This window comes from Glycine soja, chromosome 19, assembly GCF_004193775.1.
Source record: "Glycine soja cultivar W05 chromosome 19, ASM419377v2, whole genome shotgun sequence".
NCBI lineage: Eukaryota > Viridiplantae > Streptophyta > Magnoliopsida > Fabales > Fabaceae > Glycine > Glycine soja.
In genome coordinates, this window is record NC_041020.1 from 13,839,682 (window position 1) to 13,858,464 (window position 18,783).

General features: G+C 43.0%; 1 protein-coding gene across 1 annotated transcript; it reads right to left on the bottom strand.

The window, feature by feature from the left end:
* Positions 1-1,313: 1,313 nt before the first annotated feature.
* On the bottom strand, positions 1,314-1,715 carry LOC114398616. Its single transcript, XM_028360792.1, has one exon. The coding sequence runs from the start codon at positions 1,713-1,715 to the stop codon at positions 1,314-1,316; it is 402 nt and encodes a 133-aa protein (XP_028216593.1).
* Positions 1,716-18,783: the final 17,068 nt, after the last annotated feature.

Sequence of the window (18,783 nt, forward strand, 5' to 3'; positions counted from 1 at the left end):
AATGGTCGCATGTCATCAAGCAAAGGTCCCCGGACGAAATTAGGGTATGACAAGAAGTATTGAAAAGTTTTTTCAAAAAACAAACATAGCACAGTTTTTTTTTTTCAAAAGAGTTTTCTCAAAATTTTCTAAGTTACCAGAGTTTTTACTCTCTGGTAATCGATTACCAGTTTCCTGTAATCGATTACCAGTGGCAAAGTTTGATTTCAAAAGTTTTCAACTGAATTTGCAACGTTCCAATTGATTTCAAAATGGTGTAATCGATTACAAGATATTGGTAATCGATTACCAATGCATCTGAACGTTGGGATCTTTAATAATCTTTGGCATCATCAGAATAATCTTGGAAGCTTTGCGTCTACAATTTATACACCTTTGGAATGTGGCTAGTGCATTGCAAAGTCCAAAGGGCATTCTTTGATAGGCAAAGACTCCAAATGGGCATGTGAAGGGTGTTTTTCTCTTGATCCTCCATCCAGAAAGAAATAGAAGGCTTGACTGGCTAACCTCTCAAGCATTTGATCCATGAAGGGAAGAGGAAAATGTTCTTTCCTTGTTTCCTTGTTGAGAAGGCGATAATTGATACACATTCTCCAACTGGTCATGATCCTTGTGGGAATCAACTCATTCTTGTCATTCTTTATCATTATTATTCCACCCTTTTTAGGGACTACTTGCACAGGGCTTACCAATGAACTGTCGAAAATGGCATATACCATTCCAGATTCAAGAAGCTTGGGTACTTTTTGTCGGACTTCCTCTTTCATAACCGGATTGAGTTTCCTTTATGGCTGTGCTACTGGTTTGAAGTCCTCTTTAAGGTTGATGTTGTGCATGCAAATGGATGGGCTTATTCCTTTGAGATTGGAGATTTGCCATCCTAAGGCTTTCTTGTGCTTCTTTAGTACCTCTACTAGTCTTTTTTCTTCCTATTGGTGCAATGTGCTACTAATGATGGTTGGTTTCTCATCCTTTTCTCTAAAAGGAGATATTTAAGGTGAGGAGGCAAGTGCTTAAATTCCAAGATAGGTTTTTCTTTAATCAAGGTTCCTAGATCTTTAATTTTATTTCCTGGCACTTCCTCTGAGGAATCTAGGTGATTGATTCACTCCCCCTAACTCTTTATTATGCTCCAATGTAAGGTCTTCCACAACCTTGGTTAAAGCAAGCTCTAATGGTATCGGTGTTACGATTTGTGAAGTTTTCTCTTTTATTACTTCATGAATTATGTCCACCTTGAAGCAAGCTCCTTTATCCTTGGGGTGCTTTATAGCTTTGTGTACATCAAATGTGATGTCCTCGTCATCCACTCGTCAAGTGCATTTGCCCTCCGCAACACCGATGACGATATTAGCAGTATTCATAAATGGTATTCCTAGAATTAAAGGGACAATGACATCTTCTTTGATATCCATGATGACAAAGTCCACTGGTATGGTGAACCTCCCAACTCGTACAGGGATGTTCTCCACTATTCCAAGAGGAAAATTAATGGAATGATTTGCTAGTTGTATCATCATGTGTGTTGGTTTCATTGATATCTTTCCAATTTTTTTTAGCAGAGATAATGGCATTAAGTTGATGTTAGATCCAAGATCAATGAATACTCTTCCTACTGATAGATTCCCAACTGATATAGGAATAGTAAAACTACTGGGATCACCTAGCTTCTTTGGATTCTCCTTGATGGCACTATAATCCTCTTCAAGAGTCATTACGCCATAGTCTTTCAAACTCTTCTTCTTAGTTATGAAGTCTTTTAAGAGCTTTGAGTATTCCAACATCATGTCTATGGCATCGGTGAAGGGAATGGTGACATTGATTTGCTTAATCAAGTCTATAAGCCTTTTATATCACCTCTTCTTGTCTTGCTTTGTTGGTTTGCGAGGATACGACTTATCACCTGTAATTGCGTGTTTATCTTCTCATGTTAGTTGGCTCTTTGTCTTAATTGGCTATCGTGCTATTTCTTCAACTATTACATCCTCCTCTTGTATATCCTCCTTCACTCTGTCGTCTACCTCCATGTCCTTTCTTATTGGCTCTTTAGTTGCTAACTCGCTTCTTGTTGTTACGACATTATAGTCAACCTTGTTGGTGATTTCTTTTATTTGCACCGCTAACTCCTTTACTTGATCTTTTAACAAATTTATTACCTCCATGGTGTTCTCGAGGTTAGAGTAGGATGTGGTGCTAAGGTTGATTACAACTTCTTCTAATTTTGTAGTCTATTCTCTCATGAATTTGGTTTCCTTGGCTACTTCCTCCATACAGTAAGAGGTATGGTGGTTACCTCCTGTCATACCCTAATTTCGTCCGGGGACCTTTGCTTGGTGGCATGCAACTTGTATTTGGTCATTTTGAGGTGCTTGGCACCAATCATTAGGCAGTTTGTGAAGTTCCGTGACGTGCCGGAAATCAAAAGAAAGTATTGATGCACAATCAGTAAGGTTCCGTGACACACCGGAAATCAAAAAGGAAGCATCGTTGCACAATTTGTGAGGTTCCGTAACATTTCGTAAGTCAAAAAAGGGATGATTATGTAATCCGCAAGGTTCCGTAACATTACGGAAAGAAAACAAGTATCGTTACGAAATTCGTAAGTTTCCGTAACTTTACGAAAAAAAGAATCACCAAAAAAAAAGCCAAAGGCGATGTATTTAGTAAAATGAGGGGTGCAAATATTAATTTTCAAATCTGGGCCCTTCTACAGGTTTCTGGGCAATTTCTTGCTTAAGGTTGAAGCAACCTAGCTCGCCTGGGCGAGCTAGGTGGCCACCACACCCCCCGTTTTGTTGAAAAATGGGATTCCGGGGCTTCCAGGACACCCGTAAAGCTTCCGTAAAATTCCCATAACCCTAAATAAGCATATTTAACTTAATAAGGGTGAGAGGGAAGAGAAAAAAAGAAGAAAATCAAGTCCTATATGCTTCCGTAAGGCTTCCGTAACTTTTCCGTAAATTACGAAAGAAGGGGGGGTGAACTTATCAAATTTGGGGGGGTGCAAATAGCAATTTCGGAATTTTGGATTGGGCCTTCCAGAATGTTTTTTTGAAGCTGGATTGCTTCTGGAGGAAGCAACCTAGCTCGCCTGGGCGAGTTGGGCGGCAACCTCCTCCCCCTTTTTCCTATAAATAGGCTGAAGGGGGCTGTTCTAAGGATCCCTCAGCCCCCTGGCTATGTATTTCAGCTGTTTTGGGTGAAAAAAATTGTTTCCGTGAAGAAAATCCAAGCCGAGGTGCTTCCGTAATGCTTCCGAGATGTTTCCGTAAGCAAATCCGTGAAGGTTTTCGACCGTTCTTCACCGTTCTTCACCGTTCTTCGTTCTTCAACAGGTAAGTTTTCGAATCCGAGACTTTCAATTCATTTCTTGTTTTTTTTTAAGCTTTCATCTTTATTTCGTTCATTTTCAATTTCTTTTCTTTTGTCTTTAGCGCGCTTTTACCGTTTATTTAAGCCGTTTTCTCACCTAATAAATGATAAAATGAATTTCAACCGATCATTTGTGTTGTAATCTCATTTAATCACTTTTAATACGAAATCTAACCGATCGTTCATGCTATAACCTCGGTTAAACCAAAAAAAGTAAAATAATAATAAAATAATCAAAATATCTTGAAAAATAATAATAAAATAATCAAAATATCTTTGAATAAAATAAATCAAAAAAATCAATCAGACGTTTTTCTTTGGAAGTTTCCTTGAATGAATTGATTAATAACCAAAGCGAAACTAAGACTAAAATAGACTCACAAATCAAGTTTTGTCCGAAAAATCACTAAAAACCGTTTTAAGGTCCAACGCCTTAAACGGTCCTCTTTGCTTTTATCGGTTAACATGGACCGTTCAAAAGCATAAAATCAACATGTAACTTTACCGCTTTTGCAAGAACTACGTAGGTCTGATTTCCTCATCGCAATTGAGGATACGTAGGAGCAAAAGCCCCGCTTTTGTCGACCACCCCAAGAGATCGTTAATGGTCCAATGCCTTAAAGTTTCTCTCCTTTCAAAAACAAGAGATCGTTAATGGTCCAATGCCTTAACATTTCTCTCCTTTCAAAATCAAAAGACCGTTTAATGGTCCAACACCTTAAATGACCTTTTGTTCAATAAAAACATATTTTGCAAAAAAGACAAAAACAACTTAACCAAACACTTTGTTCCGAAAGAACTACGTAGGTCTGATTTCCTCATCACAATTGAGGAATACGTAGGAGCAAAGCGAAAACACCCTTGTCGACCACAAAAAGAGAAAAATATAAAAAAGGGCATAAAAGATATAAGAACGTAAAGGGAACGTAAAAATCAAAGTCATGTTTGCACATTCGATTAAAGGTTGCCGTCCCTTGTGACGGACGTGTGGGGTGCTAACACCTTCCCCGTGCGTAAATACAACTCCCGAACCTTTCACTTAAAAGTTCCTAGATCGCGTCTTTTCCGATTTTTCTGACGTTTTCCTCAAATAAACGTTGGTGGCGACTCCGCGCGTATTCCTTTCGTGGAACACGCGTCGCCCTCCCGCCGAAGGGTAGGTTGCGACAGTTGGCGACTCCACTGGGGACTGTTTTTAGAGAGTTAGGCCATTTAATCTTGTGCAAAGTTTTGCCATGACTTACTCCTTTGTTGGTTTCCCTTCATTATGTTCTTGTATATATAACTCTTTGATGCTTTTAGTGCATTTTTTTGTATGCTTGAGGTAAATATTTATTCATTTGATGCACACAAACACCAACACTATTTGCACACACTGTGAGTTGAAAAAGGGCCTTATACCCGGGTTCATGGGAACATAAGGAGTGGAGGTGAATCTGTGATCATGCTAGGTCTCCGACTTGCTTGATTACAGTGAACCCTCATCTAGAGTTTTCCTCTTTGAAAATATATCGTTGCTAGTAGTCCCTACTGCTGCAATATGTTCTTCGAAGGGGATGATACCTCTAGAGACCTTCAAGAGAGATATGACCACCTTGGGAATTACCACTAAAAGCCTTGTTAGCTCCCTCCCATATAGGTCCCTTGAATAGGGGCACGGAGCGGACACGCTGCGTGCCATATTTCACACTCCCATGCATAATTATCACGTACCCTTTTGCTTATATTTTGTGAATATTGTCGTACTATGTACATCCCCGTATTGTACCTTTCGCATATGCATCATGTGCGGGTTCCGTCTTAATCCCCTCTCTTGGGCAAACCAACGGAGGGTCCGTGTCACCTTCTTAAATACATACGTTGGGCACTTTGCTACCCCAAGACATTGTATCTAAGAAGGAGACAATTTCCCGGGCTCCCGTATTCATAAATTGCATCCGTGTCATATGCATTCCTTCGTGCATTCATCCATTCCACCCATGATAGATGTCGGAGTTTTGACTCGCACTAGATCTTGTTTCACTTTAGTAAAACATGGGATCTAGTCAAAAGCCTTCGCTTAAAAAGAGGTTTTATCAAGTCAAAATCAAGAGCTTAGAGGTCACCAGTTTACGAAAGTTGGGGCAATTAATGGGTCAACTTCAACGGCAAGCCTTCCGCAAAGCCTATGGTAAGCATTTGGGACCTAGCTAGGGTAGAAGTCTCCATGGAACCAATTGCATCCCTTGCCCAGTATTATGACCAGCCCCTAAGGTGCTTCACATTTGAGGACTTCCAGCTAATGCCTACTGTGGAAGAGTTTGAAGAAATCATGGGATGCCCACTGGGAGGAAGGAAGCCATATCTTTTCTTTGGGTTCTATCCCTCCACGACAAGAGTTGCCAAGGTAGTGAAAATCTCAGCACAAGAGTTGGACCGTGTAAAGCAAAACAGAAATGGAGTAGTCGGAGTACCAAGGAAGTGTTTGGAGGAAAGGGCAAAGGCCTTGGAAAATCAAGGCAAATGGGCTTTCTTTTATTGACATCTTGGCGCTTTTGATCTTTGGAGTTTTCCTCTTTCCGAATATGGAAGGGTTAGTGGACCTAGCAGTGATTGACGCTTTCCTCGCCTTTCATCATGGCAAGGAAAGCCAGGTAGTCGCCATTTTGGCCATGTATGACACGTTCGACCGGGGATGTGAAAAGAGTGGCGCAAGAATTGTTTGTTGTGCACTGGCTCTCTATGTGTGGCTGGTTTCACACCTTTTTCTCCAAGAAGGTAGGCCCGTCTATCCGCTACAAGGTCACCGCTCGTGCGTCGAAAAAGGAAAGGCGAATTGGGACCAACTCTTGGCTAGCATGGAAGGGCGTATGTTAATTTGTTCCCTCGCTAGAAGGAAGGAAGAATCAGGATTCTATCTTCATGCGAAGGATGTCCAAATGTTCCCTTGATGGAACAAGGGGTTGTATTAATTATAATCCTGTCTTCGCCATAAGACAGCTTGGCTACCCCATGAGAGGAGTGCCATCAGACGAAAGCATCACGCCTTTCATCGCACGGGGTTTCAGTGACCCTAATGCGAGGGTACTCTAAGGAGTTCACAAGGCATGTGATGCGGTGTGAAGAAAGGACAGAGAGCTTAGGGGAAGCAGTAATGGGAGCATCGGCGGCTATCATAAGTGGCTGAGAGTCCGGACACAAGGATTGGATTGGCTCCCAAATGTAAAGACTATGAGAGATGATGAGGTTAAAGCTTCGGAAGAAAGTGATGAGGTACAAGCCCTAAAGGCAGAGCTTGAAAGAGCCCGGGTAGTCGAAGAGAAGTTCAAGTCCATAGCCATCAAAGCCTGAAAAGAGTATGATGAACTAAGGGACGTCAATATGGCCACCGCTGAAGCCTTGGAACGAGAAACCAAGAAGGCCTGAAAGGAAGAACACGACCAAAGCAAAGTTTTGAGGGGCTTTATAGGGCAGCAATAGTGAGCTCAAGCTCCGAAGAGGTGAAAGGAATCATCACGGGTCAAAGGCATGATCTTGAAGGATGAGCTAAAGGCTTGCCTTAGGTCGAAAAGAAATTTGTCCCAACAGTTAAGCGAGACTGAAGGGAATATGTGGGCCATCATCGATGAGTGCAAAGAGAAGCTAAATCTAGCGGCGACTCACGAGCAAAGGCTAGAGGATGAGTACGCCAAGATATCAGCAGAAAGGGAAGCAAGGGAAAGGGTAATTGATTCATTGCACCAAGAGGCAACAATGTGGATGGACCGATTTGCTCTTACTTTGAACAGGAGTCCAGAACTTCCCCGATTGCTAGCCAAGGCCAAAGCAATGGCGGACACCTACTCCGCCCCCGAGGAGATCCACGGACTTCTCAGCTATTGTCAGCATATGATAGACTTAATGGACCATATGATTAGAAACTGTTAGGAAGTTTGTATTGTCGCTCAGATCTTGACTAGTTATAAACTTTCTGAATAAAATGAGTTTATCCCACGTTTTTACTCCAAAAATCAGTGCGAATCAAGTCACTCCCGCATTTTATCTTTAGCATGCATTGTATGTTGGTCTCGTCCTTTGTCACGGGAAGCCGGAAGGTCCATATCACCTTCTTAATTGTACACATGGGGCACTGCGCCCCCAAATGCGCAAGTAAGAAGAGATAATTTTCCGGGCTCTCGTGTCCGTAAAATGCATCCATATCATGCATCGCATAAGCATCTCTTCATAACATCATAATGAACATATCGTTCCTGCATTTGTCCGTTATCATATTCCAGCCTCACATTTTGCATGAGTCATTGCATCATCATGCATATGAGTTCAACATACTTTTTTTTCTACAAACTGCATACCTTTTGTTTTCATGTTTGCTCATGCATGAGCCTTGCATTTTCCTCTACAAAACAAAAACAAAAAAGGAAGCATGAAAATTCATGATGCATTCTTGGTTGCATATATTCGGTACCATGAGCCAACCATGTTGGGATCATAAACCCGTTTCACTTAAAAACAAAATGAGTGAACATGGTACCTAATGCATAGTTAACTAAGAAAAGATGTTTCTTCGGGCATCTCAATTTGATAATTACATTCTCCATGCATAGTATGCGTATTCCCGAGTCTTTCATCCCTATGAAATGTTGTTGAAGTATTGGCGATCAAAATTGCCATTCCCTGGGTTATGGGGTTGAACCAAGCTCATGCTTTTTCGAAAAAAGTTCATCAAGTCAAGTTGAAGTATGGAAGTAACTATCTTGCAAAAATTGGGGCAAAAGATGAATCGAGTCACATCACTGCTTCGTCTACTGCCAAACATATTTAGGATTGTTGATGTCCTTGTTACTTCCAGTTTCACCTTGACAAAGATGTCATGGACCATGTTGAAAATCTAAATTGATTCAACCCCAGATCCTGCGTAAAAATTCGCAATACTTCAACTGTACATCATTCGCATACATCCATGCTTTTCATTGGTTGCATTGCTCATTGCATTCTTTCCTTGAAAAAGAAAATAAAAATAAATAAATAAATAAAATAAAATAAAAATGAACTTAATCGTTATTATTAAAAAAGAAAAAAAACACGCTTTACGGTGCCCCTACCAAACCCGTGCTAGAGCTAGAGTAATGGGTGAAGTAGAGAAGGTGCAAGAGCAGATGAAGGCCGACATGGAGGCCATGAAAGAGCAAATGGCCACAATGATGGAGGCCATAATAAGCATGAAAAAGATAAGGGAAGTCGATATGGTTGCAGTTGCCGCTACCAACGCTGTTGCTAAGGTGAACCCGATGCCCCCATCTGGCCTCAACCAAATGAATCATCCAACCTCAAATATGGTAGGCAAAGATTTGGGAAGTACGGACGACCCCATGATGTGAAAATTCAAAACGAGCACGCCTTCCTATCATATGGCTTGCCTCCCAACTATACACCACCCAATGTGGCATACACTCTCAATGAAAATCTCAATAACTCCACTCCGATACTCATTGAGAACCAATAACCTCAATTTGATCAGGCACATATCTCTCAAACCATGGGGGAGACACATGAAATTCCCCACCACAATCTAGCTGACTTCGAGCCTTGGCTCGGATATGCCACTAAAGGGCAAGCAGTTGGTGGTATACCCTTTGAAAACACTTTGGAGGGCCCTCAGTTTCGCCCACAACCACAACCATTGCATTTTGTGGTGGGAAGAGCCCCTCCTGCTATGGCTGAAAAGGGAAAGGCGGATCATCTAGAGGAAAGGCTCAGGGCCATTGAAGGAGGTGAAGATTATTCCTTTGCTAACCTAGAAGAGTTGTTCCTAGTACCCAATATCATCACCCCTCCCAAGTTCAAGGTGCTGGACTTTGACAAGTACAAGGGGACTACTTGTCCCAAGAACCATCTAAAGATGTATTGTCAGAAGATGGGGGAATACGCAAAAGATGAGGAATTGCTGATACATTTCTTCCAAGAAAGTCTTACTGGGGTAGCTGTTACCTAGTACACTAACTTGGAATCTTCCCGAGTCCATTCTTGGAAGGACTTAATGGTTGCCTTTGTTAGGCAGTATCAGTACAATTTTGATATGGTTCCAGATAGGATGCAACTACCGAACATTTGCAAAAAGGGGGACGGATCTTTCAAAGAACACGCCCAAAAGGTGGAGGGATCTGGCGGCCCAGGTGGTACCCCCAATGATGGAAAGGGAGACGATGATCGTGATGGTAGACACATTATCGATACTCTACTATGAAAAGATGGTGGGCTACGCACCCTCAAAGCTTTGCGGATTTGGTCTTTGCCAGTGAAAGGATCGAAGTGGATCTGAAAAGAGGCAAATTTAATCATCCTGCTTGGACGAATGAGAAAACTGGGGCAAATAAAGAGGGTGACGATGAGGGAGAAACCCATGCTGTGACTGTCATTCCTGTACGGCCAAGTTTCCCACCAACCCAACAATGTCATTACTTAACCCTTCTCCTTACCTACCGCCCATTTATCCACAAAGGCCATCCCTAAATCAACCACAAAGTCTGTCTACCGCACTTCCAATGACGAACACCACCTTTAGCACAAACCAAAAACACCAACCAAGAAATGAATTTTGCAGCGAGAAAGCCTGTAGAATTCACCCCAATTCCAGTGTCCTATGCTGACTTGCTCCCATATCTACTTGATAATTCAATGGTAGCCATAACCCTAGCCAAGGTTCATCAACCTCCATTTCTTCGAGAATACGACTCGAACGCAACGTGTGCTTGTCACGGAGAAGCCCTGGGGCGTTCCATTGAGCATTGTAGGGCTCTGAAGCGTAAGGTGCAAGGTCTAATTGATGCGGGCTGGCTGAAATTTGAGGAGAATTGCGTGTAAATCCTGACATTGACAAGAGATGCCACACATGGGGCAATTTTGAAGGCTATTGTTAGGTGTCTCTAATGACTCATCAGGATTTCCAAGTTTATGCCATTATTGTAAACCACAGTTACAATGTTAAATGAAATGGATAAAGTTGATATCTTTGTCCCTCATCCTCTCACAAACGCATGTTTGCTTATTCAACTTTCACTGGAATGTGGGTGCAAGCCATTGGTCTGTTTGCTCAAGCGACCTGCGCTCCTGAGTGTTGACTTCTAAGACTGTTCAATCAGAGATTACTCGTCTTGCACGTTGGTGGGGGTGCCGTAAAACAACGAGTAAAGTTCAAAACAAATAAGTTTCAAAATAAAAAATAAAAAGGCATTTGATTGACTGTGTTTTCAAGTAAAAATATAGACGTTCATGTGACCTCATTTTGTCTTTTTAGAGAGAAGTGGGTTATCAAGAATAGGATGTTGGACAAATAGCCTCAGTTACCTTAAGAAAAAGGGTGGTTGAATTAAGATGCAAAGACTATTCCCCAATTGAACTATCACTCTTTCTTTTTGGATTAACAATGCACCCTTAACATGAATTACTCAAAAGACAATTCAAAATAAACTTCTTTAAAGCAAAAGATAAATAGCAATAAATAAAAGAAGTTTAAAGGAAGAGAGGAATGCAAACTTGATTTATACTGGTTCGGCCACTTCCCACGCCTACGTCCAGTCCTCAAACAACCCACTTGAGATTTTCCACTCTCTTTGTAAAACTCCTTTTACAAAGTCTGAACCACACAGGGGCAACCCTTCCCTTGTGTTCAGGAATCCTCTACAACAAGAGACCCAGGATCTCTTAATCCCTTTTCAGAAATAAGAAGAAGAAATCTCTCTTAAAAAAGATAGATTGTAGAATGAAGATCAATCAAAATTCCTTATTGAATATACAAGTGGTTGACCAAGGAATCTTTTTGAGAGGATAAGACATTTCAGTTCAGAAAAACTCTTAATCTTTTGAGAGGATAAAACTTTTTGGGCAATGAAAACTCTCTTTAAATTCGTGTTTCCAAGTCACCTTTGATGGCCATTCATAAACCATTTGAATAGATGTGACTCTTGGAAATTATTTTCTGAAAATCTCCTCTGGTAATCGATTACAAGACTTGTGTAATCGATCACAGGCTCTAAAATTTGAATAAACTGCTGGTAATCAATTACCATCCATGTGTAATCGATTACACATTATAAATTTTGAATTCAAATTTCTAGTGACTATTATAAACATTTTCAGCTGTTGGTAATTGATTACCAGAGAGTAAATCTCAATTTAAAATGATTTAGATAGAATTCTTTGGCCAAACCTTTTGCTTTTTCAATTTGGAAACTTCTTCCTAAGATTCTAGAGATCAACTTGATCATATATCTTGATTTTCTTGGATTCTTGGATTCTTGTCTTGAATAAAACTTGGAAGCACTTGATCCTTTGGCATCATCAAAACATCAAAACATCTTGCTTCTACATAGGAGTCATTTGACTTAATCCATCGAAAAATCCTTCAACTATTTCTCGTCCTTGAAAAAATTCTTTTTGCAAGAATCAACTCCTTCTTTCATTCTTCCTCACTACGAGGCTATGAAAACAAGACAACGATTGGTACCTCAAAGCCTTACACTGGGGCAATGAGGGGCATCGTGCATGAGCCTCAAGTGAACCTAGGGGCAGATTAGAAGTTCCCACCCAATAGGTTCCCTCCTACAAGGTCATGACGAAAGACAACGATTGGTACCTCAAAGCCTTACACTGGGGCAATGAGGGGCACCGTGCATGAGCCTCAAGTGAACATAGGGGCCGATCAAAAGTTCTCACCCATCGATGTTTTTAACAAAAAAAAGGGGGACAAACCCTAGGATTTCAATGGATTGATTAAACATCAAACGACTCCATTGCCATCACTCCAAAATGGTCAAATGACTAAATCAAACAGAACAACACTCAGAGGGAGTTCTCGGAGAGATTTGCAAAAGATAGGATAAGGTTGCATGGACTATCACCTCTTTCAAAAGGACAGTCAATTTGTGTTTTCCAAAAAACAATCAAATCAAAATCAAAATCACAAAATAGGGAAAGAATGTCATGAACATTGTACAACTTTCCATTACATTGCATTGTTTCATATGAAGTCCGCATTTACCAAATTTCACGACAAAGGTTGCATGCATCTGCATCCCTAAAAATCATGTTAACTGCATAGATTTCCTACATCTAATGTCCAAATCTTGTGGATTTGGGATGACCGGCCCTATCGATGAGTCGATCTCTTGCTTTCTCATAAGGGTGGACCCTTGGGTACTTGTACCTATAACCTTTAGAGAACTACACGTCCTCGCCTTGAGAGGACTACACATCCTCACCTTCGTAGGGCTACACGCCCACACCTTTAGAGGACTACACGTCCTCGCCAACAGAGGGCTGCACGCCCTCACCTTGAGAGGACTACACGTCCTCGCCAACAGAGGGCTGCACGCCCTCACCTTGAGAGGACTACACGTCCTCGCCAACAGAGGGCTGCACGCCCTCACCTTGAAGAGGACTACACGTCCTCGCCAACAGAGGGCTGCACGCCCTCACCTTCAGAGGGCTACACGCCCTCGCCATCAGAGGACTACATGTCCTCACCTTCAGAGGGCTACACGCCCTCGCCATCAGAGGACTGCATGTCCTCACCTTCGTAGGGCTACACGCCCTCACCTTTAGAGGACCACACGTCCTCACCTTCAGAGGGCTACACGCCCTCGCCATCAGAGGACCACACGTCCTCACCTTCGTAGGGCTACACGCCCTCACCTTTAGAGGACCACACGTCCTCACCTTTAGAGGGCTACACGCCCTCGCCATCAGAGGACTGCATGTCCTCACCTTCAGAGGGCTACACGCCCTCGCCATCAGAGGACTGCACGTCCTCACCTTCGTAGGGCTACACGCCCTCACCTTTAGAGGACCACACGTCCTCACCTTCAGAGGGCTAGACGCCCTCGCCATCAGAGGACCACACGTCCTCACCTTCGTAGGGCTACACGCCCTCACCTTTAGAGGACCACACATCCTCACCTTCAGAGGGCTACACGCCCTCGCCATCAGAGGACTACACGCCCTCACCTTCCGAGGACTACATGTCCTCATCTTCAGAGGACTACATGTCCTCACCTTTAGAGGGCTACACGCCCTCAGCTCCGAGGACTATACGTCCTCATCTTCAGAGGACTACATGTCCTCACCTTCAGAGGGCTACGCGCCCTCGCCTTCGTAGGGCTACACGCCCTCACCTTCCGAGGACTACATGTCCTCACCTTCAGAGGGCTACGCGCCCTCGCCTTCGTAGGGCTACATGCCCTCACCTTCCGAGGACTACATGTCCTCACCTTCAGAGGGCTACGCGCCCTCGCCTTCGTAGGGCTACACGCCCTCACCTTCCGAGGACTACATGAGCTCACCTTCAGAGGACTACACGTCCTCGCCTTCAGAGGACAACATGTCCTCGCCCTCACCTTCCGAGGACTACATGTCCTCACCTTTAGAGGACTACACGTCCTTACCTTCAGTGGGCTACACGCCCTCGCCTTCAAAGGGTTGCACGCCCTCACCATTAGAGGGCTACGCGTTCTCATTCTCAGTGGGCCCCATATCCACACCTTAAGATAATTTAAGGTCCTCTACCCTTAAATGCTTAACCGAGACTCGCGCTCCCGGTTAAGGGGCTAGTAGTTTCCTTTTATCAGTTTCTGGGCCACCCCCTAATATTGGAGGGCGACCAACTGTGCAAGCACAACCAGAGAGGGAGGCTATCACGCAGCTACTATGAATACCGGGGCAAGATTTCACCCGTGCCGCTGCAAAGAGACGAGTGTGGATCATGCGCACCAACATGACCACTCTTACACAGATATAAATGACGTTGTTACTTTGCAACATTCTGCCCAGCGACCGTAATGCCGATCTCCCCCTGCGGAAGTATCAGTTGGTCTGTGCCGTCCCGACATAGGTAGGTATGCATTATTTCCAACTAATTTCTAATGTCATCTACTATTTGCAGGGATCGCGCCCACAAGACACCCAGTGGACCCGGAAAAGTCCAATAGGGCCCTGGGGTTTCCAGCTCTGGTTACGGGCCTCTATCAGTCCTACAGGGTACCCGTACCCCCCTGGCAAGGTCACGTCATCATAGGTAAGTATGCACATCGCTCAACTGATTTCTGATTTCATCTATTGTTTGCAGGGATCGCGCCTGCAAGACACCCAGTGGACCCGAAGAAGTCCAATAGGGTCTTGGAGTTGTCAAGCTCTAATTACGGGTCTTTGTCAGTTCTACGGAGTACCTGTCACCTCCAGCAATGGCATCAGGCCCCCTACTAATCGAGCTTTCATCAAGAAGTACTGCGTCTCCAGGCAGGCGCAGGGCGAAACACCACAGCAGCCTGGGGATGGCCGACAATGGCCAACAGACGCACCGCCATCACCTCTAGAGTTCACCTCTGCTCATCCACAAAAAGGTTTGAGTATTGCCTACACCACATGGCCGACCAGTAGGCGACCAAGTCCAAAGCCAAAGGTAAGCAAAGTACTAGGTCAGTGACCGACAAGTCATAAGGCGTCCAGCTCAAGACGTTAAAGAAGCGCTACTAGGAGGCAACCTAGTACCTTTTGAATCTATGCTTGTTATTTGATCACTTTTTATAGTAGGACACACCTAGTTGCTCATGATCATGGGAATTTAAATAAAACAAGCACAAGCTCGGAAGGTAGTCATACCTCACAAAATATATATATGTATGTTTAGGTAGGGAAAATACCTTAGATATGCATGTATGTAAACAAAAAAAAAACACTTCACAAAATATATATATGTATGTTTAGGTAGAAAGATACCTTAGATATGCATGTATGTAAACAAAAAATACTTCACAAAATATATATATGTATGTTTAGGTAGAAAGATACCTTGGATATGCATGTATATAGCAAAAATACCTTACAAAACATATATATGTATGTTTAGGTAGCAAGATACCTTGGATATGCATGTATATAGCAAAAATACCTCACAAAAATATACACATGTTTAGGTAGCAAAATACCTCATGAAAAAAAAAGGAAAAAAAAACAAAAAAAAAACAAACAAGAAAAAGAAATAAACAAATGATAATGATAAGAAAAAAGGAAGAAAAAAAAGAAAAAAAGTTGTCTAGCTGAAAAACCAACATGCTTTCGAAAAGAGATGACTTCCAACTCTTCTTTGAAAAAAAATTCGCTGATCATAGCTAGTTGTTGGAAAAAAAAATGTGTGTACACCTGAAGGGTGAATGCTGTGAAATTTTCCCGAGTACCCAAAATGGACTCGGATGAATGCACAAATTGATAAAAGAACATATTTTGGAAACATTGGGTTGATTTAAAATAGAGGAAATGAATCCTGAGCCCTAGCATCACATGACCATAAAAATTTGACACTTGAGTGTCCGCATAGGTGCATGCATGACCAGTTTTGCATAAAATTTCCAAATCATCATTTTTGCATTTGTGTCATGGAAATAATGTGAGGCATCCCTTTTATCCTTGAACCAAACCAAACCCTGACATGTATCATGTCTAGCCATTGTACCAGCCTTGAGCCAAAATCCTGACTCACCATAAACCTTGACCCAGGGTGAGAATGTCAATCCTTACCCTCGGAAGCAAAAAAGGAAAAGAAGGAAAATTTCCAATCAAAGAGAAAGAAAAAAGAAAAGAAAGGAAATTCCCAATCAAATAGTGGGAGAAAGAAAAAAGAAAAGAAAGGAAATTCCCAATCAAAGAATGGGAGAAAGTAAAAAAAAAAGAAGAAGAAGAAGGAAAGAAAGCTCCTGATCAAGGATCGAAAGAAAACAGAAGAAATGTGCAGAAAGGTCTTTGGACTGGACAATATCTGAGCAATACAGAATTGTCACCAAATGAACAAAAAGAAGGAAAGGAAACCACGATCTAAAATGGTCTTCTCCCTTTAATTGCCAACCAAAATCTTGTGTGCTAGCGACTTTTTCGCCCCGCACTAAACAAAAACAGAAAAGGAAAAAAGCAAAAAAAAATCATCATCAATAGCCGAAAAACCCACCAAAAGAACCCGTTTCCAAGGGAAGTCCTATTGATCCATGATCACGCATGTAATCTTTGATTTGATAGGAAATGATTTGTAAAATCAAGTCATGACATATCTATGGTTCGGAATTAGGATAAAACACTTACCTGTGCGAGATTGATACACTTTGAGTGGATTTCTTCTATTTTTGTCGAACCCAGTGTTTCCTCTAAATGGTCATTTAGAAACGAAATGCTAAACATCCAAAATCTCATTTATGGTTATGAGAAAATTTCATCAGCATACTCTCCTTCCCCGGTAGACGCATTGTTTTTCAATCAAAAAAGCATATGCTGCTCTAATCAGTTGGAATATTTGTCTCTTTACTAAAGCATGTTTGCATTTTTAGTGGAGAAAACACCGAGACTTTTTCAAGTCTCACAAGTTATCCAGAACTACGTAGGTCTGAGTTCCGCATTTGAGGATACGTAGGAGCAAAAGCCTTGCTTTTGTCGACCACACCGCTTTTTGTTACCATGACCCAAGAGCTGGTAGCCCGCGGGGACACCTTACGGTTATCCGCACCTCGTCATTCAGTGACCCCAAGTGTGATTGATGAGCAGAGGCCAATGTGGTCATCTGCGCCCTTTCCGGAGGTGTCAGCATCTTCCGGTGGAGACTTTTTCAAGTCTCACAAGTTATCAAGAACTACGTAGGTCTGAGTCCTCATTGGAGGATACGTAGGAGTAAGAGCCTCGCTTTTGTCGGCCACCTTCACAAGTTCTGTCATGCTGACACTGGAGTCACGTGACATGCGGAGATACCCAAGTGGTTGTCCGCACTTTCAAAACTTTTGCTATCTGTAAGACGAAAAGCGTGATAGCACGCAGAGACTAACGTCGTCTTCTGCGCCCTTCGTCAATCGCGGCCGACAAGCTCGTTGACACGCGGAGATTTACGTCATCTTCCGCGCTCACAAGATCTGTCATACTGACATTTGAGTCACGCTGACAGGCGGAAATACCCGAGTGGTTATCCGTATAAACATTCTTTTTTGCTGTCTGTAAGACGAAAAGCCTGACAGCACGCAGAGACTAACGTCGTCTTCTGCGCCCTTTGTCAATCGCGGCCGACAAGCCCGTTGACACACGGAGATTTACGTCATCTTCCGCACTCACAAGATCTGTCATACTGACATTTGAGTCATGCTGACGGGCGGAAATACCCGAGTGGTTATCCATATAAACATTCTTTTTTGCTGTCTGTAAGACGAAAAGCCTGACAGCACGCAGAGACTAACGTCGTCTTCTGCGCCCTTTGTCAATCGCGGCCGACAAGCCCGTTGACACGCGGAGATTTACGTCATCTTCCGCGCTCACAAGATCTGTCATATTGACTTTTGAGTCACGCTGACGGGCGGAAATACCCGAGTGGTTATCCATATAAACATTTTTTTTTGCTGTCTGTAAGACGAAAAGCCTGGCAGCACGCAGAGACTAACGTTGTCTTCTGCGCCCTTCGTCAATCGCGGCCGACAAGCCCGTTGACACGCGGAGATTTACGTCATCTTCCGCGCTCACAAGATCTGTCATACTGACATTTGAGTCACGCTGACAGGCGGAAATACCCGAGTGGTTATCCGTATAAACATTCTTTTTTGTTGTCTGTCAGACGAAAAGCCTGACAGCACGCAGAGACTAACGTCGTCTTCTACGCCCTTCGTCAATCGCGGTCGACAAGCCCGTTGACACGCGGAGATTTACGTCATCTTCCGCGCTCACAAGATCTGTCATACTGACATTTGAGTCACGCTGACGGGCGGAAATACCCGAGTGGTTATCCATATAAACATTCCTTTTTGCTGTCTGTAAGACAAAAAGCCTGACAGCACGCAGAGACTAACGTCGTCTTCTGCGCCCTTCGTCAATCGCGGCCGACAAGCTCGTTGACACGCGGAGATTTACGTCATCTTCCGCGCTCACAAGATCTGTCATACTGACATTTGAGTCACGCTGACGGGCGGAAATACCCGAGTGGTTATCCGTATAAACATTCTTTTTTTATGTCTGTAAGACGAAAAGCCTGACAGCACGCAGAGACTAACGTCGTCTTCTACGCCCTTCGTCAATCGCGGTCGACAAGCCCGTTGACACGCGGAGATTTACGTCATCTTCCGCGCTCACAAGATCTGTCATACTGACTTTTGAGTCACGCTGACGGGCGGAGATACCCGAGTGGTTATCCGTATAAACTTTCTTTTGCTATCTGTAAGACAGAACGCTTGATAGCATGCAGAGACTGACATCGTCTTCTGCACCTTTTGTTCCCCCGGGGACGACAAGTCATTTACATGCGGAGGTATTTTATGGTCACCCGCGACTCTCGTCAACCGAGAGGAACGAAATTAGTGTCTTATCTTTACTTCCCTTTTAACTCCAATAAAAGACAAGTAAAGAGGGGCAACTGTCATACCCTAA

Excerpts from the sequence above, each read along its gene's own strand:
- LOC114398616 (XM_028360792.1), bottom strand. The coding sequence starts at position 1,715 with ATGACTCTTGAAGAGGATTATAGTGCCATCAAGGAGAATCCAAAGAAG.